At 52.4% G+C, this 27,880-nt stretch overlaps 13 protein-coding genes; 4 read left to right on the forward strand and 9 right to left on the reverse strand.

Annotated features, from left to right (window-relative positions):
- Positions 1-603: 603 nt before the first annotated feature.
- On the reverse strand, positions 604-1,530 carry RCC_06332 (related to carbonic anhydrase precursor; the record flags this gene model as incomplete). XM_023771593.1 has 3 exons in its annotated part: positions 604-1,205; positions 1,260-1,328; positions 1,383-1,530. 3 exons carry the CDS (start codon positions 1,528-1,530, stop codon positions 604-606), a joined length of 819 nt encoding a protein of 272 aa, XP_023627361.1.
- Positions 1,531-3,547: 2,017 nt separating this feature from the next.
- Positions 3,548-4,352, forward strand: RCC_06333 (uncharacterized protein; the record flags this gene model as incomplete). XM_023771594.1 has 2 exons in its annotated part: positions 3,548-3,667; positions 3,717-4,352. 2 exons carry the CDS (start codon positions 3,548-3,550, stop codon positions 4,350-4,352), a joined length of 756 nt encoding a protein of 251 aa, XP_023627362.1.
- A 357-nt stretch (positions 4,353-4,709) lies between these two features.
- Positions 4,710-6,992, reverse strand: RCC_06334 (probable pre-mRNA-splicing factor ATP-dependent RNA helicase prp16; the record flags this gene model as incomplete). Its single annotated transcript, XM_023771595.1, has 1 exon — positions 4,710-6,992. The coding sequence occupies one exon, from the start codon at positions 6,990-6,992 to the stop codon at positions 4,710-4,712; it is 2,283 nt and encodes a 760-aa protein (XP_023627363.1).
- Positions 6,993-7,193: 201 nt separating this feature from the next.
- RCC_06335 (related to SHK1 KINASE-BINDING protein) lies at positions 7,194-9,760 on the forward strand (the record flags this gene model as incomplete). XM_023771596.1 has 4 exons in its annotated part: positions 7,194-7,893; positions 8,054-9,423; positions 9,476-9,586; positions 9,644-9,760. The coding sequence occupies 4 exons, from the start codon at positions 7,194-7,196 to the stop codon at positions 9,758-9,760; spliced, it is 2,298 nt and encodes a 765-aa protein (XP_023627364.1).
- Positions 9,761-10,319: 559 nt separating this feature from the next.
- Positions 10,320-11,299, reverse strand: RCC_06336 (uncharacterized protein; the record flags this gene model as incomplete). XM_023771597.1 has 3 exons in its annotated part: positions 10,320-10,774; positions 10,823-10,848; positions 10,911-11,299. 3 exons carry the CDS (start codon positions 11,297-11,299, stop codon positions 10,320-10,322), a joined length of 870 nt encoding a protein of 289 aa, XP_023627365.1.
- Positions 11,300-11,891: 592 nt separating this feature from the next.
- Positions 11,892-12,608, reverse strand: RCC_06337 (uncharacterized protein; the record flags this gene model as incomplete). Its single annotated transcript, XM_023771598.1, has 1 exon — positions 11,892-12,608. One exon carries the CDS (start codon positions 12,606-12,608, stop codon positions 11,892-11,894), a length of 717 nt encoding a protein of 238 aa, XP_023627366.1.
- Positions 12,609-13,593: 985 nt separating this feature from the next.
- RCC_06338 (probable Peptidyl-prolyl cis-trans isomerase) lies at positions 13,594-14,331 on the reverse strand (the record flags this gene model as incomplete). XM_023771599.1 has 4 exons in its annotated part: positions 13,594-13,729; positions 13,791-13,823; positions 13,937-14,169; positions 14,239-14,331. 4 exons carry the CDS (start codon positions 14,329-14,331, stop codon positions 13,594-13,596), a joined length of 495 nt encoding a protein of 164 aa, XP_023627367.1.
- A 1,548-nt stretch (positions 14,332-15,879) lies between these two features.
- On the forward strand, positions 15,880-16,947 carry RCC_06339 (probable pantoate--beta-alanine ligase; the record flags this gene model as incomplete). Its single annotated transcript, XM_023771600.1, has 1 exon — positions 15,880-16,947. The coding sequence occupies one exon, from the start codon at positions 15,880-15,882 to the stop codon at positions 16,945-16,947; it is 1,068 nt and encodes a 355-aa protein (XP_023627368.1).
- Positions 16,948-17,088: 141 nt separating this feature from the next.
- On the reverse strand, positions 17,089-18,361 carry RCC_06340 (uncharacterized protein; the record flags this gene model as incomplete). XM_023771601.1 has 3 exons in its annotated part: positions 17,089-17,886; positions 17,940-18,115; positions 18,169-18,361. The coding sequence occupies 3 exons, from the start codon at positions 18,359-18,361 to the stop codon at positions 17,089-17,091; spliced, it is 1,167 nt and encodes a 388-aa protein (XP_023627369.1).
- A 1,993-nt stretch (positions 18,362-20,354) lies between these two features.
- RCC_06342 lies at positions 20,355-21,294 on the forward strand (the record flags this gene model as incomplete). Of its 3 annotated transcripts, XM_023771603.1 has the most annotated exons (3): positions 20,355-21,134; positions 21,194-21,196; positions 21,250-21,294. In XM_023771603.1, the coding sequence occupies 3 exons, from the start codon at positions 20,355-20,357 to the stop codon at positions 21,292-21,294; spliced, it is 828 nt and encodes a 275-aa protein (XP_023627371.1). The 3 variants fall into 3 exon arrangements, with proteins under 3 accessions (XP_023627371.1, XP_023627370.1, XP_023627372.1); XM_023771602.1 differs by lacking the exon at positions 21,194-21,196; XM_023771604.1 differs by lacking the exon at positions 21,250-21,294 and having other exon boundaries at positions 21,194-21,226.
- Positions 21,295-21,376: 82 nt separating this feature from the next.
- RCC_06344 (related to NADPH2:quinone reductase) lies at positions 21,377-22,431 on the reverse strand (the record flags this gene model as incomplete). XM_023771605.1 has 2 exons in its annotated part: positions 21,377-22,220; positions 22,277-22,431. 2 exons carry the CDS (start codon positions 22,429-22,431, stop codon positions 21,377-21,379), a joined length of 999 nt encoding a protein of 332 aa, XP_023627373.1.
- Positions 22,432-22,792: 361 nt separating this feature from the next.
- On the reverse strand, positions 22,793-25,103 carry RCC_06345 (uncharacterized protein; the record flags this gene model as incomplete). XM_023771606.1 has 3 exons in its annotated part: positions 22,793-23,153; positions 23,209-23,942; positions 23,994-25,103. 3 exons carry the CDS (start codon positions 25,101-25,103, stop codon positions 22,793-22,795), a joined length of 2,205 nt encoding a protein of 734 aa, XP_023627374.1.
- A 761-nt stretch (positions 25,104-25,864) lies between these two features.
- RCC_06346 (uncharacterized protein) lies at positions 25,865-27,850 on the reverse strand (the record flags this gene model as incomplete). XM_023771607.1 has 3 exons in its annotated part: positions 25,865-25,877; positions 25,931-27,697; positions 27,780-27,850. 3 exons carry the CDS (start codon positions 27,848-27,850, stop codon positions 25,865-25,867), a joined length of 1,851 nt encoding a protein of 616 aa, XP_023627375.1.
- Positions 27,851-27,880: the final 30 nt, after the last annotated feature.

Here is a 27,880-nt window from a genome sequence, read left to right on the forward strand (position 1 = left end):
ATCGTCGATTCACTATAAGGAGAGCCAGCAACCTTTAATTTCACCGGCTCTTAGCCATCCGTACATAGGGGATCATTGGACTTGTTCCTAACCAGGGCCATAAGGGAGGTGGTCTGTGTGCCTTGAGACTAGTTAGCATCATCCAAGGCCCGATGAAATTGAAGGTTGTCGGCCTCGTTGCCCTACCTGTAGCATGCAAAACTTTATTCTCTGCGACAACGACAACAGCACGATTGAGATATTGGTTCGATGGGCCATTCGATCCTTCATCATTGACTCTTCGCAAGGCTGCTGCTTTTTGTGCTTGTAGCTGTCATCGGTTCACAACATGGAGACACGGCAATCTTCAATTTCACCAGCCCCTGGTTGGGCTTTTTGAAAACTTACCTTTTCATCAGACTGATCATACTTGAAGGGCCTTTTCGAAAAACAGTAGGTGCTCCATTATGCCGTCTGATTGAGTAATCACTAGCAGGGGAGGAAGTATGAATACTAAGGTAATACATGATTTGCAAAAGCGCATTGTTAAGGGATCTAATATATGAAAAAACAGGAGGTTACAACATCAATCAAGTCTTGATCCGCCAAAAAAAAACCCCCCATCTAAGCCTCAACGGCATGGTTCCAAAGCTCCTGCGAAGGACGAGCAGAGAAAGCGCTGACCTTCAGGAGAGCCTGCATCTGCTCATCAGACATGGACATGACCTCCTGAGCGACGAACCAGCGCTTGCCCTCGGTGCAAGGTGGGGTGGTGAGACTGCCCTGGTAGGTCCAGAAGTTGTCAAAGTTGTCGACCTCCTGGACAGCCGCCATGGGGTTGAGGACCACACCAGGCACAGCGGTTGTGGTGTCGTTGAGGGGAATCATGGGAGGCAATTGGTTGAAGAAGGTGCTGTTCTCGACGCCATGGTCGATGCGGAAACCAAGCACGGCACGGGGTTTGCCGGCGGCGGTGTAGTGCACGAAGTGGAGCTCGGCCTTGGTTGAGGTGCCGTCCACGGTGTGCTCGGACGGAGTGTGCGTGTGCCAGCTCGCAAGGTAAACAGTCTCGTTGACGCCGTTTTCGGAGAAGGTAATGGCTGGGAGAGTGGTGTAGTCGCCCTCCGCATGGTCGAGAGCGTACGAGGGACCGTATCCCCAGTTGGTAAGTTCTCCGGTCATCTCGGTGGGGTAGTCAATGTCGAGAAGGGCACCAGAAGCAAGGCCTAAGTTCAGTGTAAGGCCGAGCTCAAGAAGTTGGGGGTCGCGGGCACGGTTACGAGAGACGCTCTCGCCGACGCGGAGAGAAAGAGGACTCTGCTGAGTTCCGGTCTGACAAGTTTCCCAAGCTAGACGGTGTTAGCCCAATTGTTCTGTAAAGTCTTCCATTGCGAGGGACGAACCTGGGTCTTGACGGGCCCAGTCATTGGCATTCTCGTACAACCAAGTACGTTCAGTGACGCCGCCACTCTGGCGTTTGTGTAGTTCAGGGCAGGCGGCCACAATGCCCGCTGAAACAGCAAGGAGTTGGAGAGAGCGAGTAAGAGACATCGTGAGTGATACTGGATGTGAGGACTGGCGAGTGATTCTCTGAGTGTGAGAACTGGCGAGTGAATGAGAAACGGTGGATATGAGGAAGTGATGGGTTGATGGGTCCTTTCTTCTATGAATCTGCCATCTTTATACAGTTCCCAGAAGGTCTCAGCTCTTCTCCAGAGTGCAGTCACCCTGGTAATCACGCATCAAGTTCGGCAGGATAAATACAAGAGGTCAAGGAGCTAACCAGTCGCTAGGACGCTCATGACATCTACAGAAATGTATTTCCTATTGGGCCCAAGCCTCGCCTGGAAGAGGATATGAAGGGCTCCAAGAGCCAAGCTGAGCAGAACATAATCTCTGTGGGCACTTAGGGGCAAACTAGTAGGCATCCCCGGGAGTCGCTCAACAGACTGCCGTCTGGGGTCATACGGAGTCTACGGAGTCTGCTGCGCTGCGCCTCGCGCTTGAACACATAGCGGATACTGGGCATGGCCAAGACTTGGCTTACGGATTGTGCAKTATCATCCATTGATTGTGGGGGCGTGATTGTGCATGTCGCCATCACTTTATTGAGCTGTATCTTGAAAGATGGCCGGGGTGGGACTCGATCTGAATTCGGCATCGGAACAAGGCGTGTGAGATGAGCACCGAACAAATGGCTGAGTCCGGCAAGAACCTGTATCTAGCACCACGAACACTTCCTCTTACAGGGCCCATCCTCTCACAGGGTCTCTGTCTGGCACGCTCAACAACGACGGCATCATCCGATGGTTCTTGCTTGGCTGCCATGTGGTGAAAAACGTGTCTGACAACGTTGAGTGAAGTGGGGTCATCCCTGCAAGACCCGCGAAGAGCCATACCAAGCTTTAGCGAAGAGGTTGGTTGAAACTCGACAGATGCATCCTTCTCCGCATTGCCTCTGTTTTCAATCTGTTCTCAACGTCGCTAGGAGCTGAGGTGGAGGAGGTCATGTCATGCAGCTCAGTGGATTCACGAGTTGTTGCGGGGCCCCAGGGTGGGTGGAGATTTAGTCGGCGGTGGTCGGAACGGTCTTTGAAATGCGATATGAGTCTCGAATTTCAGATGGCTCTTGCAAAGCAGCGCTTGCATGGTTCCGAGACGCCCTTGAGAATTGCCGACGGCGTCCGAAGCCTCCTCTTCATCGGAGCGACGTGCCAGAATCGCGTTCCAAGAGGTCGGGCCGTGGTAGTGTCGGAAAGCAGCGTGGAATCAATCTCGATCATGGTACCAATGCAGCAGACGGATTCGGTGCTGGGCGTTTGCGTGTATACTGCTTCTTGGCGGCACTGCGATGCATTAAAGCTTCAGTCCATACCGACTCCGGCAAGGCGATTCCCAATACGCCGAGCTGCTGCTACGTCACTCGCGAGATTAGGTGCTCATGCCGCTTGCGAGATCGTGGGTGGCAGTGTATTGAGGCCTGCAATGCCAATGCCAATGCCAATGCTGTAGGTCCATTTGTCCGTCATGCAAAGGCAGCTCAGAGCCGGGTCACCGGATGCGAGCGTGGTGTTCCAGACAGATCCTGCTCGATAAGCGCGCGGATGTAGTCCTCGCACGCGTTCTGTCGCCGAGCTGCTGTTGGAAGGCACGGGTCGGGTCGGGTTAATGAGAATTATGAATTGTATGTATGTTCGGGTTGCTCGTGGGAATGAATGCATTTCGGCAGCTGTCAGCCGACGCGACACGGGAATTCTCCCTCACAGATCCTTGTCCATCCCTCGAGAACCTAGCTAGAAACATCACTCCAGAGCTACTAGTATACTGTATAGGAGGTAGTCTTCTGCAGGGAGAGCAGATGATGTCGAGAGAAAGTTGTTGTACATTGATGGATGGCCTCGATGCCGTTGGTGAACCAAGGAAAGCCATCACCAATTAATTCGGCTTCGGTGTTCCCGGTACCGTAGGATCGACTGACGATCTTCGAAGATCAGATTCAACCTCATCCAAAAAGTAGGMTTCAGTCCTCTCGACATCACAGAGACATCAGAAATCGGGATATCAGAAAATGGCCACCAAGCTTCGCATCCTTTGCCTACACGGCTTCACATCAAACGGCACCGTTCACGCCCATCAAGTCAGACGGATAACCTCATTACTTCCAGAATATGAGTTTCTATTCCCAGATGTCAGTATGCCTAGTCTTGGTCATCTTACACACGCCTAACTTCTTGTAGGGTCCTCACAAAGTAGATATAGCGTCACAGATGGACCTCTCAAGACCCGGAAACCAAGCCTGGTCAGATCTGGTCACATCACTATCTTCATCCGGTCATCGAGCATGGTGGTATGCCCGGGATGGCAACATGATCAACAAGGAGACAGGCGGCTTCTACGGTCTGGAAGAATCGCTTGCCTCCATTGGGGAGCTCTTACGGGAAACAGGACCGGTTCATGCGATTTGGGGATTCTCCCAGGGAGCTTGCTTTGCCGGGATGCTGTGTGCTTTATTCCAGGACCGTCTCGCCGATCATCCTTTGAGGCAGCATCTAGGTGCTGGGGCAGAGGTCATCGTCCCAAAAGCTGGCATCATCTTCTCGGGCTTCAGGGCGCGGTTTGAGCAGTACAATTCGTTGTACGAGACTGCTGGAATAGAGATTCCCACGCTGCATGTCATGGGAGAGAAGGATGAGGCTGTACGTGGGGAGAGGAGTCAGCAGTTGATTGAAGTTTGCTCTAACATGGAAACGCTGACCCATCCTGGTGGACACGACATTCCCAAATCTGTGGACGATCAGAGAAGAATAGCTCAATTTTTGAGGAAGCATGTAGGAGAGCAAGGATCAGGCGACAAGATTCAAGCCTCGATGTAGAAATGTTTACACAACCCACCCCGTAGACTATCGACGCGTGGATTATGTGAAGATGCTGAATGATAGCGGTGCGTGAAACGAAGGTCCGGACGGAATGGCGAGGTGAGGCCCTGAATTCATTGAACATGCCTTTCCTTCTACAATGTCTACCAACCACTCACTCGCACTCCTYTCCTGATCCTTTCTCACTGAATCGTCACTTTGCACTTTCTCGTTGCCTCCGCTTCTGAAAAACTGACAGGCATATTATCATGAAGCCCATCATCTGCATTACAATCTTGTCAAACTTCTTGGAGCCAGTGTGTGTATTCTGGAGTCTCGCCTCGAGATCACCATCACATCGGCGGACCTTGTTCTTTACTGCTGCGCCTTCCTACGTCCCTTCTGCATGACGCGTGCCAACGCCCTCTTGGTCTCTCCATCCTTGAAACCGTCCAGGTTGTAGTAGTTGGGGCTGATGTCCAACAGCCACTCTGGCTTGACAGCAGTCAGAGTGCGGATGTAGTTCTTTGAGGTGAGCACGAACTCGTTGTACAAGACCCACTCGGCATCCACACCCATCACTGTGCTTGGATGGAGTAGAACGTTCTGATTGTCCTTGACGGTAATGTACGAGTTCTTGCCGGTGTCCTTCTTGGCAACCTGCATGAAGAAACCGGCCACCAATGCACGCCGAATGTTGCTGTAGTAGTTCTTGTCGGAGAAGGGCGTGGAGCAAAATTCGACCTCGTGCTTCTCCATGATTCGCTTGAGCTGCATCCGAACATTGTCTGCTTGTTGCAGCGCACGATATGAGAGGAAGTGGTCGTGAGTCCACTGCTTCGGGTTTGCTTGCGCGTCTGGTCCCTTGAAAGCATGATACACGTTCAGCATGGTGAGGTGATCGCCGTCTTCGTGGGCGAAGAGCCGCTTCATCTCGTCGGCACGGTTGCGAGAAGATGCGGGCCGAACGAAGAGGTTTGGCACAGAAAGGAGTGCCACAAGGGATAGGATCYCATTGCTGCAGTAAAACTCAGGTGATGAGATGAGCATTACAGCGAGCGCGGGATCGAGCGGAAATTCCGAGGCCATCTGGCCGAGATGCGTGAGTTCTCCTTCATCGTCAAGACACGCGAGGAAGTTGAGCTCTTCCAACGCTCTCATGAGGGTCTCAGGGGCAGGCGGGTCCATCAAATCGAAGTGCACCAAGTCATCGATTCCGAGCTTTTTCAGCTCAAGTACCGTAGATGAAAGATTGGAACGCAGAATCTCAGGATAAGATTGATCGATCAACTCCTTCTTGAACGCCCCCTCAGTGTAAAGGCGGAAGCACTTGCCCGGTCGTGTACGACCTGCACGACCGGCTCTCTGCTGTGCCGAAGCTTTGGATATTGGCGACACCAGAAGTGACYCAACACGGATGCGTGGATTGTACACTTTCTGCTTGCTGAAGCCTGGATCAACCACATAGACGATTCCGTCGATTGTGAGGGATGTTTCGGCGATGTTGGTAGAAACAATGCACTTCCGACCTGGCCGACCTCCAGCGCGTTGAGGAGGAGGTGCTGGGTCGAAGATCTTGGATTGTTGTGCGGGTGGAAGAGAACCGTAGAGTGGGTAGACCTTCAGAGGGCCGGCATCGGCTTCGCGAATCATCTCATCCGCCTCCATGGTGATCTTCCGGCAAGCGTCTTCAATCTCCTCCTCACCAGTCAGGAACAGGAGGATGTCACCATCTGGCTCCGTGGCGTGAATCTGAAGGACGGTTCGCAGTGCAGCTTCCACGTAGTCGCGTTCCGGCTCTGGGGTATAGAAGATCTCGACGGGATGTGTGCGACCTGGGACCGCCAACAATGGTGCTTCCATAAAGTACTTCTGAAACTTTTGCGCATCGAGGGTGGCAGACATGATGATGATCTTCAAGTCGGGCCTCCTCTCAACAACACGCTTGAGCAGACCCATCAAGATATCCGTGGCGAGAGTCCTCTCGTGGGCTTCGTCCAGAATGATGGTGCTGTAGCGGTTCAGGTCGTGATCGTTCATGGCCTCACGGAGAAGCATACCATCCGTCATGTACTTGAGGATGGTGCTCTGACTTGTCATGTCCTCGAATCGAATGCTGTATCCAACCTCCTCCCCCAGCTTGACATCCAATTCCTGCGCAACACGCTGTGCGACGGACATGGCGGCGACACGACGGGGTTGAGTACATGCGACCATCTTGCCACTGGCCTGGGGCAGATCGTCGAAGAGCACATATTGCGGGATTTGTGTCGTCTTTCCCGAACCCGTCTCTCCGACGAACACCAAAATCTGGCTCTGCTGGTATAGCTCGAGGAATTCCTGGCGTTGCGCATGCACGGGCAGTCCGCGGCGAGTCTTGAGGATGCTGAAGTAGCGAGAAGACAGCGGTTGGCCTGTGAAAGCATTCAAAGGGCCATCCTCCGCCGTCTCGGCCTGCTTTGCGGTCGTGCGATGGCGCTGCAGGCCACCGAGACCAGCCCCGGATCCACCATTGCCCTGGCCATTGCTGTACTCGTCGGCGGCGGGATAGTTGTGTGCGAGATATGGATTGGCGCGGTCGTCGGTCGAAGAGACGCGGTCGTCGGTCGTCTTGACCCGCTTGAAGCGGGACTTGCGTGGCTGTTCCTCGTCAGCCATTGTTCGGGGAGGTTGATGTTATAACGTGGCGGCGACGATGATGATGATCGAGGAACTTTTTCTGGAGACTTGGACAAGTTCTGGCGCGTTTCCGCGCGCAAACTCTAAATTTTTTGGATTTTTGGACKTTTGACGACCCAACGACTTGGACGGAATTAACTGATTTGCATGCATTGGAACTCGGCCGGGACGAACACAAACATGTCAATGCAACAAGAAGAATCGCCACCAGCCCTCTTCATAGGCCATCATGAATCGCAACGCACTCTTCCCGTGAGCAGCCAATTCCTCGGACAGGCACAAGCAGCGGGATATGACCTTCTTACCGCACCCATCACGACCGACGACTTCCAGTCAAGAGTGCTGGCCAAACTCGGCGATCATGTGCAGAAGCTTCAAGCCGCATCATCAGCGTCCGATCGTGTTCCTCTACCCATGATTTCACCTTTGATGCCAAAGGACACGGATTTCACGCCCGAAGACAGCAACAGCTCCATCATTGGAGTCGTCAGTCCGTGGATCGACTTGGGCTCGCCAGATCCTCTCATTGCGCACATCAGCCGACAAGTCTTCAACTTGGAAGTTGCCTATGCTTCGTTCTGTGGTGTCAGCAATGTTCTCGTCCACGGTCCAATCGCTGGCTCCGACACTACCCAATACTCTCGAGCCATTCTCGAGGGTTTGAGTCTCGGACCTTACGTTCAGTTGCAAATCATCATGCCGATGACTGGCGAGCTGGAGCTGGAAGGCGCCGAGAGCGCTCATCTGTCTGAGCTGGCGAGGCCGCAGTTTGTACCAGAACTTGATGAAGATGATGAGAGCGAGGCTGAGCTTTATGCAAGCTGGGAGACATGGAACACGATCCGGACCATCTGTAAATACAGTAACAAGCTGGCGTTGTGTAAGTGCATCACTTCACTCTCTCCTTTCGTCTCTTGGCGGTCTTGCTTCACTTTCCGTTGGCTATAACTTGGGGACTTGCTGCATTCCGGACCACGGGCGAATAGCAGAATCGTCCGTCCCATTCAGTGATCAATACTGATCCCTACCTTCTCCGGCAGCACTTGAAATTCCTCGCCAGCTTCCATCAGCCAGTCTGTTATCTCGTTGGACCTCGGAGCCTGTTCGGACTCTGCTCCTTCCACGGACGAGCTTTCTTCGCAATGCCAAAGGATTCCCTGTCTTGCCAAAAGCTCACCAACAGTTACTGACGGACTTTCTGCGACTTCGCTTTTCTCCTTGGCTCCTCTTGGCGGACGTTGATCCCATCGAGACGAACGACTTCCACCCAGCGCCCGCCCCAGAACCAACTCCTGCAGAGGCTGCATCTGATCCCAACGACAGGCCCAAAGATCCCATCTCTCACCTTCGCTATATCCGTCATCTCCAACAGACTCAGCCCTCTCGGCCTCCGATCGAGCGATTTGGTCAGGGGTACCAGGACTACATTCAATCTCCGCTTCAACCCCTGACTGACAACCTCGAAAGCGTCACTTATGAAGTGTTTGAAAAAGACCCTGTAAAGTACGAGTGGTATGAAAGTGCCGTCGCTGCGGCTCTAAAGGATCTGAACGCATTGCTGAAAGGCAGCCGTCCCATCGTCGTTGCAGTCGTAGGCGCCGGACGAGGTCCGCTTGTGACCCGTGTGCTCCGCGCGGCGAAATCCACAGGCATTGCCACTCAAGCGTGCGCGGTTGAGAAGAATCCAAACGCACATGTCCTCATTCAGCGGCGTAATGCTACCGACTCGCTCTGGAATAACTCCGTGCTAGTCTACAAAAGCGATATGCGTGCCTGGCCCGGACCTACAATCGATGGCAAGGTCCAAAAGGTCGACGTCCTCGTTTCGGAGCTCCTGGGCTCCTTCGGTGACAACGAGCTATCGCCAGAGTGTCTGGATGGTGTCCAGCACGTCCTGCACCCGGACCACGGTATCAACATCCCGCAGAACTACACGGCATGGTTGACGCCAATCTCTACACCAAAACTTCATAGTGACCTGCTCACTCGCGGAGGGGAGGATAAATGGGAACTCCCTGCTGTCGTCATGCTGCATCAGTACGACGACCTCTGTACCATCCCCGGTGGCAGCGAAGGCGCGCTGATTCCTGACGTCAAGGAAGCCTGGTCCTTTTCGCATCCCGTCTCTACTGATATTCTCGAGCAGGCCGCTCTACGCGCAGGTGGGACTACTGATGCGGGAGGATGGACTGGTGGCGACGGAAAGAACGAGCACAACGTTCGATCCTGCAAAGTCAGCTTCCGCGCTGAGAATCGCGGCGTATGCCATGGACTGGGAGGATACTTTGAGACGGTTCTCTATGCACCCGCTGATGGTGGCAAGAATATTGAGCTCTCTATCAACCCTGTGACGATTGATGAGAAGAGCAAAGACATGATCAGCTGGTTTCCGATCTTCTTTCCTTTGAAGGTACGTTTGTTGCATTCGCGGATGAGGATACTGTGCTGACGATCTCTACTAGACCCCACTCACGATTCCTGATGGCGCGGAGATTGAGGTGAGCATGTGGCGTCAGACGGACGATCGCAAGGTCTGGTACGAGTGGGTTGTGGAGGTCTTCAAGATTGAAGAGGTACGCCATCTCATGGTTGAGTCTACTATTAACAATCAACCAGCTGACATGATGCAGGCCGACTATCCAGTTGGTAAGGATGGGGAGCAGATCCGAACAGGGATGCGCGAAAGGAAAGTGAAGGTAGCAATGAGTGAATTGCACTCGTCGAGGGCAAATGGATGTCTTATGTAGATCTTTCCCGCAGGTGTTGGAGGAAATGCGTCTCGCATGCTTKGTATCTTTGTATAGTGAGCCATACAAAGGTTCGTCTCCGAGGAGACCTTGTTGAACCTCAAATGCATATCATTGAAACATGAAACCGTGAGACAAGCTTTTGTACACGGCAGATCCTCGAGGACCAAGGGATGGTGATATCGAAGGTTGAAACCCTGCCTCTTGCGRTTAGAGACATCTCCGACAACAATGACAAGACTAGAATGGCTTCATTCGGTGGGACACTTGATTCCCCGCACGACCGCTTCTTTTCTTATCGGTGGCTGTCCGTTCGCGAGCATAATTGTCAGGCAAGCTTCAGGTGCCCGATTCCACAAACACCCAAAGTCCTCAAATACAGTAGCAGTGATCTCAAAGCCATGTGACTTGTATGAATATAAATAGAGAGCATACAATGCATCCTGTGCATACTATATATGTGATATGAAACAATACCACCGCCCGTGACATCCGCATTGCTCGCCTCCACGCTACCCCAACCCTAACCCTCGAGCGCGTTCCTCAGATCACCGCCTATCTAAGACAAGAGTTCATCCACAAAGTCCTCCTCCATGTATAAATTGTCGACCATGTGCTCAAACTGCTCCAAACCACGAGCATAATCGTATTCGTGAGCCTTGGACTGCTCCACAAATAGCGTCAAGTTGTGCTCGCGAGGAAGCCAGACGCGGTGACCAATCTCAAACTCATCCGGGACTTCGATGATATCTCCGCCACGAAGGCGATATCGAATGTGCGTACGAGGGACCCAATTGCACCAATTGGAGGTGGAGTCGGCGATTTTGCCCTGGTTGTCGTACTGCAGACCGTCGTTACGACAATTGTCGCCCTCGCTGTCACCACTGCAGTAGGACAATTCGCCARAGTTGGCGAATGACTGATGGAAAGTAGCGGGGGGTGTTCCGTTCAAGCCTTGGTTGTTCATCCAAGGTCCCTGGCTATAGAACAGCTGATAGAGCCTGGCATCTTGTCCTGCAGTCTGTTAGTACAGCGTCGCACGTTACCAAAGAAGTAGCATACGGGTTTGTTGGTCACTGGGAACGCACCTGCAGGCATGTCAAAAGTGGTCAGCAACAACATAAAGTCCCAATGCAGGATAGACGCATACCGATTCACTGCCAATATGTCGGTACGATCGGCATTGCTTGTACTTCCGAATGGATACGCGTCGCACTGATAGCTCCCTGTACCTGGGGGAATCATCGCACAGTGGTTGTTCTTGCCACACCCTGCAGCTTTCTCACGATCGGCTTCGGCTCTTCCAGCATAATCATCCCAGGTCAAAATGGTGCCATGGCCACGGCAGTAGGCACCATAGCACATGTTCTTGCAGACCTCAGGGATATAATGAGCGGGATCCGTATTGGAAGTGCAGACCCAGATAATAGTTCCTCGATCTGGACCGTTGGTGGCTTGTCGAGCAGAGTTATGGCCAGGAATGGCTGAAGCGAATACCAAGTTCCCGAGACTGGCGAAAAGTTGAGCGGAGAAGAACATGATGGAATGACTTGATCGTTGAAAAATCCAGATTCTGTGCTGAGAATGTTCGTCGAGCAGACGAGATCTTGCAAATTCGCGCGTCACCTCCTCCTTTTGATCATCTCTACCTGTGCTCGTGGCACATCATCTCCCATGGGTTCTTCAATTCCAATTAGCAAAGCTTGATCACGGACCCACTCTGTCTTGAATCAAGGCATGACGGCGTGACCAGATTGTGAGGAGGCACATCTGCGCAAGACGAAGTCGTCGGATCCACCAGCCTGCCCCATTTCCGGCAACGATTTGTATATACCCTCTTGAGTGTAAATGCCGTGCCGCTACTCGCGACAAAGATAGAGCCACGACTTTGAGTGGCCACCAGTTTCAGAGCTATCTTTGGCCCTGCTACAGCGTCTCGACGTATCCGCGTGGAATGCGTGGCCTGGAGGACTACAGCTCTGCAAGGTTTTCAGCCAATGCAGGTGGAATTAGCATGCAAAGGGCATCGACCCGCTGCTAGATTGTCCCATCTTGATGGGTCGAGATACTGTGGAGCACAAATTCGCTGGTCAAAGCAAGCCAGGACTGCTATCCTGGCCGCCCAGATGAATTAAACGTTCTCGCCCCTGATTCTCCTCACGTCGGCAGCATTGAGCACAGGCTTCCTCTGGTCGGGATCCATGTTCGGGGGCCACCAAATCATCACAGCACAAGTTGCAGAGCCGGTCTGTACACTATCGCAGACTTGGAACCCCAATCGCTCGTAGACTGGAGCACCGGCCTCGCTGGCTTCCAAGTACGCAGGAATCCCGAGTTTGACACACCTATCGAGGCCCCACTGCACGCAAGCACTGGCAGCACCTTTCCGCCGGAACACAGGATCAGTAGCCATGTAAATGAGCAATGTATAGGGCCTCCCCGCGAACCATTCGATGCGTTTGTCTAGCATGGGTCGGAGCAGATCCCTTGCCTTTTGTCGTTCAACATGATCGGATACCCAATCTGCAGTCAGCAGGTAGCTGGGCTGGATGAACTCTTGCTCGGAACGTGGGCGATCGTATACGAGCCATTCTGCACTTGCAATAATGCTTTCTTTCCCAGAGAAAACGTCGGTATAAACGCATTTGATCCCGACTGGATGAGAGAAGCTGCGAGCATGCTCTTGCCAGGCAAAGAGATGGCGGCTACCGGCGGCGAGCAAGTTTTCCGTGGTGTTCGTGTCGCCGACAATCTGAGGGTATTCACCTGCCTCAAAGGCTGGGATCACAATTTCCATGAGGCGAGGAATATCTTGCTCACTGGCAGCTTCGACACGAATGTCCGGCATCTTGTTGTGTCTTGGTTGGAGCGAGAAGATTTCTGGTCGTATACGACGTGTCACAGAACGTGATGATGAAGCAGAGATCGCGTTGTCTTGTGCTAGATGGAATGGTGACTGGGTGGTGCTGTCGAGGAATGGGGAGTCAATCGACGACTCCGCTAAGCGAACAGGTAGCTACACCCACCAGAGTAAGCAGTCTTGCGGAGAGGCAATGATTCCACTGAATGTTATCTGGCGTCGTTGTGATCGGATTGCAAGAAGACGCGTTACGTAACACGTTATGTTCACATTTTGCCAAGTCCCGGGATCATAACGCCAGTCTCCCTCCTTAGATCGAGTTGTCTTCATCTTCCCTCCCAATACTTGACCTTCGCATCTGATGTGTCGGAGACGGACTTGGAATTGGCCGCCGAAGACACAGAGCTAACGGAGATGGGATATGTTGCTGCCGTGTCCGAAGAATGGCAACAACACGAGAGGAATTCAACCGATGGGGCGCGATGGTGTCATGATAAACAAGATCGGTTCATGCAGCATCGCCCAATCGCAATGGTACCCTCCTGGATTTCTTGGAATGTTCTCTTCGTGTTGGCTGCTGAGGTGGTATAYTTTGACCCTGAGGCTGGGCAGCGAGACGGCGAGGCAGTTGCTATCAAGGCCTATGTGATAGGTCGCGAGAAGACTGGACAGGCCTCGATCAATCCCCGTCATAGAGATGATTTAGTCGACAATGTTAGAAGAGAAAGTCGCTTGCCGAAGTGAGCCAAACCATAGCTGTATTGCTTGAAATGACATCGGAGATGTATCTCCTAATACATGCAGCAAGTTGGGATGTCCCAGCCGCCGTTTCCTACCAATATGTTGGAAGGCAGCAAGTGCAACGAAGACGATGGCACCGAACTTTGATAGGATTCAATCACTATCTGAGGATCCTTACTTTTGAGTGTCCGCCATCTATCCATAAATCATTGGCATCATTTGTCGAAGGAATTTACAACTCGCCGGAGGCAGCGATGAGGACCTGGGTGCTGGTCTTGCCGCTCTGGCTACCGAAGCCCTCGACCTTGCGGACGATGTCCATGCCCTCGACGACCTTGCCGAAGACGACGTGCTTGCCGTCCAACCAACTGCAGCACATGGGTCAGCTATATTCCGGCGATGGTGTCAAGGCTGCGTATTATCACTTACGAGGTCTTCTCAGTGCAGATGAAGAATTGCGAGCTACAAGATAAAGGTTAGCAATGTCCAAGAAGTTTTCAATGTCGACCGAGACATGGCGTAGGTTGAGAGGCCCTCAAACTGCCGTGTATGCCTTTTGCCCTTCAGCGTCTTACCCGTTGGTGTTGGGGCCAGCGTTGGCCATGGAGAGGATACCAGGGCCGGTGTGCTTCAACTCGAAGTTCTCATCGGCGAACTTCTCGCCGTAGATGCTCTTGCCGCCAGTGCCGTTCTGCTTGGTGAAGTCACCTCCCTGGAGCATGAACTGTGGGATGACGCGGTGGAATGGGGAGCCGGCGTAGCCAAAGCCTTTCTCGCCGGTGCAGAGAGCGCGGAAGTTCTCAGCGGTCTGTTGGAGTAGCATGTGTCAGCATGGTCTGGAGCGCAATGGTCATTGAAAAAGCTGATAATGCCCCACCTTTGGCACCTTGGCCTTCTCGAGCTCCATCACGATGCGGCCGAGGGCAGAGCCGCCGGCGGTGATGTCGAAGTAAACCTTGGTAGTGGCCATTGTGGTAGATGTGTGGTAGATTGAAGTTTGGAAGAGTTGGTGAAGTGGTGTAGGTTGGATCGAAAGAGACGGAGCGGCAGAGCAGAGAGAAAACCATTCCCCGCACTAGTGCTACATGAGCCCCACTTCCAATCACCAGGGTCCAGATTACGTCAGAACAGTGTGCCCCTCGATGGCGGTGCTCTCCTTCGCATGCAGAGCCTCCGTTTCACATGAATGCTGATAGCTCCGATCCAAGCATATTGGAGTGAAGTCCACTCAAGACTGCACGATCCACACTCCTCGGCATTGCATTGATCAGCTGCCTGCAGTGAAGCACACAATTGCGAATCCCAACCCGGATCAGCAGACAGCTTTTGAGAACGGTGAGACTGCCATGCTTGAGTACTATACGCTCCTATGTACTATCCTACATACATGTATGGAACCTGGAAGGCCCAACTTACCGCCGTCGTCAGGCTGGTAGACTGTGGACACCGCATTTTTTGTTTCCTCAGAGCGTGTGTATGCGGCAGTTGAATTTATTCGTTATCTATCGTATCTTCTTGTCTTAGGTAATGATCTGATGTGGTATGGACAGTAGGTTGAGAGTATGCTCATACGTCTGTGAAACTGAGGTCGAACAAATCTTCCTCACACAACCCCAGCACGTCACTGGATCCACTGTCTGAGGTGCAGGCCACTCCGTAACAACACGAGAATCTCGGCCTACTTTTACCACTGCATGTGATATGCCTCTCGATTCCACCTTACCAAACCAGTGGTAGTTGCCTACTCCAAGACATCGAGCTCGGGAACATGGTCAAATCTAGGAAAGCGGGCCCATGAATGGTATCTCGGAAAGTTTCAGTGCTCTCTCTCAGAAGCAGAAATGGACAGCGAATGAGACCTTTTTCTCAGAGAAGTTCTTCTTCGACGGGGCTCAGCGATTGAAGGAACCTATCCACATCCCGACCTGCTGCGAGAGGCTGCTTCAAGAAAGACCAGGGGGGACTTTCTGGCAGGCTAACTCCTGAGCAATTGCAAAGCATGGAGTATTCAAGACCTAGATGGAATGAAAAGTATAGCAAAGGATGACTATAAGTGCTTTCTGAAGCATAGAAGCTTCAGCTGGTATCAAGGCAATGCCGCAAGATGTTCATTTCGCCATCTTGCTGGAAGCCGAGCTACGAGATTACTCGCGTGTTTGCTGTGATAGTCTTGTCTCGTGACAGTCAAGGAACGCTCAGCTGCTGGTAGAATCTCGCATATTATCATCATCATGAAATCGATTCTTTTTGCCAACATTGGAAGAGACGGGAAAGAAAGGAGAGCAGCAGCTTGCCAAGAGTACAGCGACGATCAGTCAGCAGCCAGGAACATCAAGGTAACAGCTCGTCCTCCGTTCTGTTCTGACATCTTCAGCTAGGACAGCCCACCAAGTCCAGCATGAGTCGTGACACTGGGAGATCATTGGATTCATGATGGAGCTTGAGGATGAAAATCTCTACATCCTACCTATTCTAATGACCTGAGTTTCCACTTTTTCATCGCACGATACCATTGAACATGTTCGCCAACTGTTCACGCCGTGTGAGACTGCACGCCCCCATTCGAATACTCGCTCGAGCCTTCCACATCTTCCGTGATGTCCCCGCTCTCCGCCAGCATCGCCGCGAACTGCTTCTCAATGGACAATCTGTCGGTCTGGTGCCAACGATGGGAGCTCTGCACAAAGGCCACATCTCCCTTGTACGACAAGCTGCAGCCGAGAACAGCAAGGTTTTTGTCTCAATATACGTCAATCCTACGCAATTCGGCGTGAATGAGGATCTCGATAGCTATCCAAAGACATGGGAACAGGATATCAAAATGCTGAAAGAGCTCGACAGCCAGCTGGAGTCGGAAGGACAAGGACGTGTAGAAGCCATCTTTGCACCGACAACCAAGACAATGTATCCCACACTCCCACCAGATTCGACGTTGCCGGGTACGGGTTCCTTTGTAACCATCACTCCGCTTGCCAATCTTCTGGAGGGTAAGAGCAGGCCCGTGTTCTTCCGTGGGGTGGCCACAGTTTGCATGAAACTGTTCAATATTGTGGAAGCAGAACGTGTATACTTTGGGCAGAAAGATGTGCAGCAGACAGTGGTGATCAAGCGCATGGTCAAGGACTTGCATGTCAACACCGAGGTCAGGATCATCCCGACGGAGCGGGAGAAAGATGGTCTGGCAATGAGTAGTAGAAATGTGTATTTGGGGGAGAGGAGACGAAAGGTCGGCATTGTGCTCTCTCAAGCGCTGAGAGCGGCAGAAGGTGCTTATATGGCTGGGAGAAGGAAAAGGGATGAAATACTGGCTCTGGCGTGGGATGTGACCAACACGACGGATATGGAGCAGGATGGATTGGGAGCGGGTCAAAGAGCACGATTCGAAGTGGATTACATCTCTCTCGCTGATCCGGAGACTCTGGAAGAGGTGGAAGTGGTGCATAGCAGCAGGGGTGCTGTGTTGAGTGGAGCGATTAAAATGCTCCCGCTGGAGGTCACGAATGAATCAGAGATATTGGGTGTAGGAGATGATCAGGTTGCTGTCAGATTGATTGACAACATCGTTCTACATCCGCAAGCAACTTGAGGAAAGTTCTAGCGACAATACTGCGCATCTAGCAGCGAATCCGAACACAGGCTTCGACATCGGTAGCAAGATCTATCTCTGGTCGGCCTCATCCCCGTGCCAACGTCCCGAGCATGTATCCTCGACATTGCTTTCATCAGACTACATCCGAACAAAAGCCCATGTCTTCTCGGGCTCGGGCTCTTTTTTCACTCTCGGCTTGACAGGCTTCTTGGTCTTTGCCGTGTCTCCCTTCCCACTCTTGGTACTAATCACACTCTCCGCAAGACTGCTTGGAGAACTCTTCTGTTTCTCGGCCTTTTTCTTCTCAGCCTTCTCCTTCTCACCACTCTTGGCGCTTGCATTGCTATCAGCAACACTGCTGGCCGAGCTTCTGGCGAACTTCTTCGTCTTCTTCTTCTTGTCCCCATCATCATGCTTGGAGTCCTCCGAACTTGCGGCGACGCTGGTGCTTGGACTCTTCGAATCAACGAWACTGGGATCATCGCCCATGACGCTGTTCATTCCTGCCGTCGCGGTCAAATCATCGGACTGGACATTGTCGAGGAACTTCTCCACGAAATGTCCAAGCTCCAGGCCAGGGTCGAATTCGAAGGCACGTTCCGGGAAGCCGTCGTTCTCAAGAAGCATTCCATCGTCCTCGAGATTGCCAGCTTGATCGACTGCATGCCCGACGGCGGCATTGGCTGCAGCATCAAGGACCGCATTCGCGGTAAGCTGCTCTACTGCGGGCTTTGCCGGTGCAGCGATTGCAGGCTGCCAAAAAGCGACTTCGATTGCGTCCTCTGCCAAGAATAGCTTTTGATCACTCAGCCGCGAATGCGTGAATGCGATGTATGCTTCAGCCCAGCGCTTGGAGATGAGGACAACGTCTCTGCGAACTGTCCGAATGAGCTTCTGGTTGATTGGTCCGATGAGCTGGAGCCACTTGAAGAGAATCTGTCGCTAGACTTAGCATTGTGATGCTTCAAACTGGAGAGAATGAAGCTCACTGCATCGAGTCTGTAGATGAAGATGGTCTCCGTGTACCAGATACGGCCAGCTTCGTTTCGCATTTGGCTGCACGCCCTCATCAGAGCAGGCGTCTTGGATCTTGTCTTGACTGCGTCTGGGTAGCGGGAGCTGACTGGATCCAGCGAGGCGTAGAAGTCATCATTCATGGCATAATCTGTGCAAGCAGCGGGGTTAGCTGAGTCATATGGCAATGAATGAAGTACTCACAATAGATGCGAACACGGACTTCTTGCGWTATGCGTAAGATGTGGCAGGCCTCGTCACGGCCGTCGTCATCGCTGTCTAGAGTGATGATGTGTTGTGGACCAGACTTGGTGGGTGAGGCCGGAGCGCAGATGAGAGCCTGCTGGGTCGCAAGGCTGAACGCCTCTGCCTCTTCTTTGCGACGCTGAGCTGCCATCTTGGTGCACTGTGTTGAATTTCTCGACCGATGAGAAGTGAGAGAAGAAGGACAAAGTAGGAGAGGAGAACGAGGAGAGTGTTGGCGTCAGAAGTGCCCGGGTCTAGGCGGCAGGCTGGGTGAGGTTTGATGTGAAGGAAGGAACGCGTGGGGTTTGCATTCACATAGGGCAGGAACGAGTGGCTGGTCCACCCAATCTTGATAGTGAGAGGAGGGAGCGTGATACGGTTGGATTGAGCCATTTCATCTTGTTTATGAACTCACTGATGTTTGAGTACGCTGTCGATGGTTGTTGAACACGCCGCTGATAGTAGGCAGGGCGATTTCCACATCCACAGCCGGCAGTCAGAAGCATGACAATCGAAGGCAATCGTGTTGGATTGTGAAGACGGCTGTCACATAATTCCTCGTGAGGAGATTTTGACATGCATTGCAGTCGTCCTTTCGACTATTTCAGTCTTCGATCACCACCCACCAATTTTGAACTCTTTGCTGGCTTTCTTATTACCACATGTGTTGCAGTACACACTCTTGCCATTGAGACTAGGATCTACTCAATGGGACTGAATATTATGATATTTTACTACGGCTGTAAGTTCCTACGGCGGATAATACTACGTCCTGAAAACAACGCACTTGAAACGAAGCTCTGGCGACAGGAAATTATGCAGTGGGCAAATTAACCAGCCCCTCGATCCGTGGGGATGCTCATGWGTTATGGGCGTCGTTACGAGCCCAATTTCATCCACCAGCAACCACCTTATTATGGTGGAAGACCAAGAGGAAGGAAACGTCGTTGAAAATCTTGGAGAAGGCGGGCGGGTGTGTACAAATCCAGATCAAGCTGTGGCACATCAACACAACAGGCCTAGAAGTTGACTGATGAGCAATGATACATCTTTTAGAGAACGAATCAGAGGAAGGCTACCTGCTAGCAAAAGAGAAAGCCCTTAGCGTGTCGAGTTGAGAACTTTGCAGCAAGGGAAAGAGAAAAAAAAAGAGAACACTGCTGAGCAGCATCGATGACTTTGCGAAAGGCCGTACCTCGATGTGAATTAGTTTTTGAAGTAACATCACGAGTAACGGAAACGCTTACCCAGGTTTGAACTGGGGTCACCGGAAGATTTCCAGAATTGGATGTCAAACTGAGTGAACTATTAGCCCACAGTTTTTCGACAATATCGAGGACTATAGGTTCATTTCTTACATCCGCTATTGAATGTCAGATCATGTGTGCCACATCGTTGGTCTGGGTGGACGGACGTGTGATGACCACTACACTATACAGCCGTTGAGCTTGGTGGCATTGATGGAGGCGGGACTGGATGTGGTGGTCTATATCGACTGAGATTGAAGCGCCGAAATTTGGCCGAGTCGGAGGCTACAATGATAAAGCCAGCTATCGAGGAATAGAGGTAGCTCTTCAGGCCATTTAACCATGACTGAGCTCATCAACGCAAGAAACGGATCATTTCGGAATCGAAATATGTCGAAACGGTCAATATAGGGGCATAGTGTCGTGCACAGAGGATTGCATGTTCTGAGGGAGCTAGCGGCAGCAAAGCACGAGCTCTAAAGGTACCTTCCTCAATCACATTGGCACATCACGTAGCCTCAAAGTGACCGTAGATAGGATCACATCTCAACAGAAAGCAGACGAGCAAGCATCAATATTCCAAACATTCACTTGGCTCCCCTCCTTCCAAAATTCGGAGGTTTAGTACAATTTCTTATCAATTGCACCATCTCTCCCCCGTCGCCCGAGCATCGGCCAACCCCACTTCTTCACCCTCGCAAGCACTCAATACAAGGTAATCGTTTAGGATCTTTAATCTGCCGCCATACAAAACTCTTCACGCCCGTCTCTTCTTCCCAGAACCATCCCATGACCTTCTCAAAACCGATACATCTTCTAAGAACGTTCAACACCTGCATCTCCCGCTCGACAAGCTCTTTCCTCCAACCTCAAATAGCCCACCTCACCCGTCACAGAATGGCATCCGCAATGGCCAAGCGCCTGGAAGGCAAGACCGTCGTCGTAACAGGAGCCTCGTCCGGTATCGGCAAAAGTACCGCCATTGAATTCGCACGTACATCGCCCAAGAACCTCAAGTTGGTTCTTACCGCCCGCCGAATCGACACGCTCAAGCAAATCGCCTCGGAAATCAACGCAGAAGTCGGCGATGGCGTCAAGGTCCTGCCCGTACAGTTGGACGTCAGCGATCCAGCCCAAGTCCGCGACTTCGTCTCCAACCYCCCAGCGGAGTTCCAAGCCATTGATGTACTTGTCAACAACGCCGGTCTGGTAAAAGGTGTGGATAAGGCAGGAGAGATCAAAGAAGAGGATATCGCTGTTATGCTCAACACAAACGTTACGGGATTGATCAACATGACACAAGCCGTCCTCAAGGGCATGAAGACACGCGGTGAGGCTGGGCAGGGAGATATCATCAATGTTGGTTCCATTGCCGGCCGTGAGCCATACCCTGGTGGATCGATCTACTGTGCCTCCAAGGCTGCCGTACGCAGCTTCACGGATGCTATGCGTCGGGAGTTGATCGCAACGAGGATCAGGATCATGGAGATTGACCCAGGCCAGGTCGAGACGGAGTTCAGCGTTGTGAGATTCTATGGAGACAAGGCCAAGGCAGATGCTGTCTACGCTGGTTGCACACCCTTGACACCTGAAGATATTGCTGAGACTATTGTCTTTGCGGCTGGACGACCGGAGAATGTTGTCATTGCCGATTTGCTGGTTTTCCCCAACCACCAGGTATGTTTTCGTCTTTCTTTGGTGGTTTTGCGTGGAGAAGAGGCTGATTTTCCGAAAAGGCGGCGGCGACAGTCTTGCACAAAAAGTCATAGAATCTCGTCTGACTTCTCTATAGGCGGGAGCTGGCGGTGCGTTGTACAAGAAACCTGCAAAGATATAGACGCTCAAATGCACAGCATGAGTAGCTGCAAAAGCTCATGCACGAGACATCATGAACACCTCCATCTTGAGTCATTCCCTGCCTACTTTGACGGATCCAGCAAAAGCTTTCCCGTGGTCTTGCGCCCCTCTAGATCATTGTGTGCCCTCGCCACCTCGCTCAACGGATACACCTCATGGATTCTGACATCCAGCTTATCCTTCAGCACAAAGTCAAACAGCTCCTTGACGTAGTGCTCGAACTCGCTCCGCTCCGCAATGTAGTTGAACAAGGTCGGCCTCATCAGTCTAGCGTTCTTTGCACTCAATCTCGCAATCGTCACTGGCGGTACTGCTCCAGAAGCATTCCCAAAGGAAATCATAGAGCCCTTCCTTGCCAGAACATCCAGACTAGTGTCGAAAGTCGACTTGCCAACTCCATCAAAGACAGCAATAACTCCCTTTTTGCCCGTGAGTTCGTCCACTTTACTCTTGACGTCCTCATGGGAGTAGTTGATCATGTGAGTAGCTCCAGCCTTTTTCGCAAGATCCACCTTCTCCTGAGTACTCGCAGTTCCAATCACATTCGCCCCGATAGATTTGAGCAGCTGGCATAACCAAAGACCTGTACCACCTGCTGCGGCCTGAACGAGCACCCAGTCGCCTTTCTTCACAGCATGAGCTTCCCGAACCAGAGTCAAAGCTGTGAGTCCTTGAAGCAGAGCCGCAGCACCGATTTTCGGGTCCATATCGCTGSGCACTTTCACAGCTTTGGCAGCGGGAGCCACAGTGTATTCTGCGTACGCACCTTCCGCCAGCCAGACTACTTTGTCGCCATCCTTCAAACCGAGTGTTTCCCCGCCGCCGGTCTTGACAATGGTTCCTTCAGCTTCGCGGCCGAGGATATAAGGGAACTTGGGAGCTGGATAGAGACCAGTGCGGAAGTATCTGCACAAATATCAGTCTTTTTGTCTTTTTATTCAAGATAGCAGCCCATCACTCACGTGTCGATGTAGTTGATTCCTATGAAATCGTTCTTGACTAGGATCTCGCCATCCTTGGGCTGTGGAACTGGGATATCGGTCTTGTATTGCAGGACGTCGGTACCACCTGTCTTTTCAATGATTACGCCTTTCATAGTGCTGGGAATGGAAGCCATGGTTCGTGCTGATACTGGTGTTCGATGGAAGTGTGCGGAAACAGCTGCGGCTCTCCTGGTAGGAATAGATGCAAGAATTCGTCGAGATGCTGATCTGAAGGACATGTAAACAGCGGAAATTGCGAAGGAAGCTGCGAGAACAGGACAGAATGATCGCAACGCCGATTGGTAAGCTTTTTGTATTTGTTGCCGACTTGAGAAGGAAACATGGAGCTGAGATAAAATGACGCGAGACGCTTTCCCCACCTCACTTCTCCGAGATCGGCAGCAGGACGTGGTATGAGATCTCGCTCAATCTCCATGGGGAACATGTGCAAACAACATGCCCTCACGAAGAGACATCGCCAAGCGTACAGATCACTCAATCTGGTGTCTCCTCATCAGCAGGAGCGGTACTCTCCTCATGCCCATTCCCAACCTCAGAAGCCTCACCACCTGCATGCTCTGCGATCGTCTTGCCATCAGCATCAGTCTCCGCCCTCTCGGACCCATCATCCGACATGYTCCTTTCGTTTTGGCGCACCATCCAGTCCTTGGGCGGTCCCGAGCGAGCAAATTCTGGAACACACTCATTCAACGTCCAGGTAAAGAAGCTTGGGTAGACATACTGCACGCGATCGATATAGCTGATGTCGCCGACGTTGAATTTCATCACAGTAGCCTCAAGCTTCAAACCAACATAGCACGAGCTCAGCACATTCTCATCAACCAGGAAGTCATATCTAGAAGCTGAAGTCAATATCGGTACTTCAATCCATGGACCACAGCCGAACTCACCTCTTGGGCATGCTCGCCTCTCTGCGAGCGATAACTTCCTTGGGAATGTCAAGTCTGGGAGGTCCACGCGCAACCCAACGCTTGCAGATCAGCTTTCCTGTCGGGTGGATGATGTCGTTGTTGCTGCTTGCCTCCTTGTATAGGCTCTTAACTTGATCGTTAGGAAGCTGTAATTCGACGACTTCCAGACCAGTCTGATGTTCGTCAGTGCTGGTGAGAGTGCCATTATTGTCTGCTTGCACGAATTGCGCGTAGTGCTCATCTGAGCAATGCGCCAAAAGTGCGGTATGATAGATGTTCTTCGCCGAGACAATAGACATGCCCGTGGGATCGTCTCGGTGAACCCAAGGGGCATTTGGATCGAGAATACGACGCCCCGCAGAGTATCCGTCGAGCAAGGTGGAACAGGCCGTATTGAAGTCGCCGGGTAGATTCCGACTTGCGGCCGCAAGTTTGGGTAGCTCATGTCGCGCGGCTGCGCAAACGTGCCGTGCCTTGAGGAGCTCGTCTTCGTATTCCGGGCACACCCCATGGTAGAGAAGGTAGTTGAGGAAATTGGTGATGATGTCTGCTGCATTGTCGGTCACCGCCTTATCTGTCCACACGAAGTGCTGGAGCAGGTGAGAGGAGAAGAACGCCTTGGTCATGCCTTCAAAGTCAACGATCCACGTCGCACCACCTTCCTGGTCGTCTTCTAGGCCGTCCCAAACGCGCTCGGAGACGCCAAAGGTTGCCTGTCATGTGCGTCAGTGATTGGTAGTGTATGATCTGCTTCAATTGTCTACCTTCATCTGCATGATCTCATCCTTGGTGTAGTTCTCGAGATCAGKCTCATCAAATCCGCCAGTGAATTGGCGCTGATTGCCGTCAAATCCGCCGAAGAGCAGGTATTTCGAAAAGACCCTCAGGTTCTCTTGATGCATCTTGCGCTTCGACATGTATCTCGCAATACCATGATCGATGCGAGTGGTGAACGCCTCATTGGGATCAAACAGCTGTCGCTCTGCCTCGGCCTCCTCAGGTCTCATTGGGCCCTCAGTGATTCCCGCCTCGAAGCCCGTCTGCTTGAGCATATTCTTGGTCAACCATGGCTTCTCAATAAGGATTTGGGCCTTTCTGCTCTCGTCTGATTTCTTCGGGATGATTTGTACTGGCACGGTCAAGGCAGTTCTACGTCTGACATTCTTCAGCTTGGCATCGACTTCAAGCACTGTGCTTCCTCTGAGCGCCGCCTTGGCCAGGCGCGGGGGCTTGTATTGTTTCATCTTCTTGAATCCGAAGATTTTGTTGAGTGAGGTCCAACCCGTGCCATGGACACCGGTTGAAGGCAACAAGTACGCATCGGTTGCCAAGTTCCCATCGCTCAGATAGTACTCGACTTGGCGGATGATTTCGGCGGCTTGTGGGTGTGTCTCTTCGACTGCAAGACTGTGTATGGAAGTGCCTTCGGGATTAGCTTGCGACTCCACCATCTCTTTGATCCTCGTTGGCAGGTTCGGGTGCAAGCCAGACCCAACTGGACGACCCTGAGATGGGCGGATGTAGCTCTCCTGATCGACGGTTACCTTGCGGAAGTCGCTCTCCGGATCGAGAGTCTCGAGATCARGCGGGAGCTCCATAGCCTGCGAGACCACATCGCGCTCGGTGAGATCCGGAGATTTGACGTCCTTTTCTGGAATCAAATATTGCTCGGGAACGCCCTTGCCCGCAATCCCATCCTGTGAGCGCGTCACCTCCTCGCGCTCATTGCTTGCGGTGAGTGGTGGAGCTTGCGCGGCGACTGTGTTGCCCCCATCATCCTCTGAAGAACGCATGATATTCGAGCCGCTGGTGGTGCTGATGGGTGGTGTCTGATCAGTCTTACTGACGTCGCCAGTGCCTGTAGAGTTGTCCATGCTGGTGCGGCGCTGTTGTTGTGAAGAGGCTCTTTAACAGTTGAAAAGTTGCAGATGTGATGCGCAGCTGCCTTATGCATCAAACGAACAGGCCCGTGCTAGCAGCAAACGCTTACTTCACTCTACTTTGCTTCTTTTCGTYGCTCCGCGCTTCCAGAGCTTCTACCTACAACCAGTCAGCAAACATGGCGGACAGAAAAGCAAGGGCCAAAGAGTAGAAAGCTCTCGGACCTGCTAAGATTGACGCGAAATCAGGTGAGGATGGTTACAATGAGTTTCGGTAGCCTGTCGACTGATCAGCATCCATAGCATTTCCAAGGCAGTACGACATGTTCGAGCGCAGATTGAATCTTTTCGAAGTGTCCGCAGAGACTTCGAAGAACGGGATGAGGCCCTTGTGATCTATTACACCATGAATCGTGCGACGCATGGTGTCGACAGGCGACGCATGTGGCTGGCCCTGGATTATATACTCTGCCAAGAGGTTTGCAAAAACTTGTTGAGAACTCATGTCAAACCATGATGAAAGACAACCATGGAAAGATGACAAGACATGGAAATCGCGCCAGAAAAGCTTTGCAAGCAGCATATGAATTACATAGAGTAAGAAAGCGCTCTCGTCTTAGCACAAGACTTAGTGAGCAAGAAGGAACACTGCGAAAGAGCGTGGCCTAATGAACGTGCATGTACACAACCTTTGTTGGACGAAAGGTTTTCCGTACCTCGTCTCCAGGTGGGCCAAGCCAGATTCAAGCGCAGGTCTACCATCGACGACTGTGACACATGTTAGTGCAATCTCGCTATAAGATCAAGGACGAGATACATACTGGTAGGCTTCTTGGACTCTGGCCTCATGGATGTCTTGTACTCGGGGTTGCTTTCTGCGCTGCTTTGGTGTGTCCTCCTCATCATCCTCATGTCTAGCTCGCGAACCCTCCTGCGAGTCCGCAAAACTGCGCTTGCGGTTAAGCTGATTACCAGTCTTGGCACGTGGCGTGGCATCATTGTCGTCGCCATCAAAATCGGATCCCGGTGCTGTGCGATTGGAGCTAACTGACTCTCGCCGCTCTTGGGAATAGCCGTTGGAGTGCTGCTGTGGGTAGCCATTTGATGGATGTCGGCGAGGCCGTGACGAATTCGGATTCCACGTGTCGTATAGACCACGTTGTTGAGATCTCGGCGGGTAGCCTGGAGGAGGAGGTGGTGGCGGCGGTGGAACAGGAAATCGTCCATGGGAGCTGTTCACAGAGTTTGCTCGGCTGTGGACGCGTTCCKAGTCCGATGTCGTGGGTCGAGGACCAAAAGCTGGCCCAGGAGTCTCATACACAAGCTTCGGCGAGCCAGTCACCCCCAAAGCAGCAAGCATCTCCTCTTGAGTTTGGTCACGCACTGGAGGAAGCGGTTTAGGTCGAGTGATTTTGCCTTGACCACCGCGCTGCTGAGATGCCACAGAGCTGGCTCGAGAATGTGATGGTGTTTCACGCGGCGGAACGCTGCGCCGAGCGCCCCAGTGAAGTGCGCGCTCCAAATTGTCGCTCAGGGGGCCATTCGGCAGTTCCGGCCTTTCCCTGCTGAGAACTGCCGTCTCGCGTTCTCGTTGGAGATCAGACCCCCATTCAACTGCACCGCCATTCGCAGGCGTAGGGCCTCTTGATAATTCTGGCGTCGGCGAGCGAGCCTCTGAGGGATCTCTTGCCGCCCACTCCGCATCATACTGGAATTGATACCTTGCCAGCAATGTCGGCATTGGTATGATCTCCGTGCAGGTTGCTGGAAACTCTCTGTATATGAGACTGTCCTTCACTTCATTCCAATCGTCCATTTGTCGAACACTCAGCAAAGCCTCCTCTCGCTTCGATTGAATGAAATAGCTTGAAACAGATTCCTCATCCGAGGGCAGAGAGGGTCGTGGCGCAACAGCTTCCAGTTCTGCATCCTTGAAAGTGGAAGGGAGCGCGCGTTTGATCTCAACGGGAGCTTTCCACTCAATCACACCCAGACTCAGCTCGGGGACGATTTCCTCGGGATTTCTCGCGAAGTAACATTCGCCATCGAAATCTTCTTCTAGCCCCTCACCGGCGGTCTGCGCCAGGTCCATGGCCGGCATCACGTCGCCATTGCCGTCGAGTAGACTTCCCGATGCGTTACGATGGGATGTATGAGGGGTCTGGGATGGTTGCCGGGCATGTTGGGTGAACGTGGCAGGCGGTGGCTGGTAAGCCGTGGAAGGGACACCCGGATACGCAGCAGCTGGAGGCTGCCATGCTTGCGGYGGACCCGGCTGATACGCCACTGCTGCAGGAGGATACGCCGGAAGAGGATGTTGCAGCTGTTGAGGAGGATATCCAGGATAGTGAGCGGGTGGCTGTTGATACATGTGTGGTGGATATTGCGGCTGCGGATACCCCGGATAAGCAGCAGGTGGCTGACCATATCCATACATTTGCGGTTGAGGTTGCGGAGGCCATATGGGTGGCTGTCCTGCGTAGGGAGCCGGAGGCTGTGGCTGTTGCGGTGGCGGTCGATAGCCGGGAGGCGGCGGATAGCGCGTGATGACCGGACCGTTGCCTTTGGGCTTCTTGGCCGGTGGAGGTCTGATGTATAACTAGTTAGTTGGAGAGCGGGAGACATCCCGTGCTGCATGACAGAAATGGGAAGAAAAAGAAAAAGACGCACCCGCTCTGATACGTTTGCTGGCCGTACTGCTGGAATTGGGGCGGCGGAAAGCCGGTGTGGTTCGGGAACATCTTGGATGAAAAGGGCAGAAATTTTTCTCA

The sequence above is a fragment of the Ramularia collo-cygni genome (genome assembly GCF_900074925.1).
Source record: "Ramularia collo-cygni strain URUG2 genome assembly, contig: RCC_scaffold09, whole genome shotgun sequence".
Lineage (NCBI taxonomy): Eukaryota > Fungi > Ascomycota > Dothideomycetes > Mycosphaerellales > Mycosphaerellaceae > Ramularia > Ramularia collo-cygni.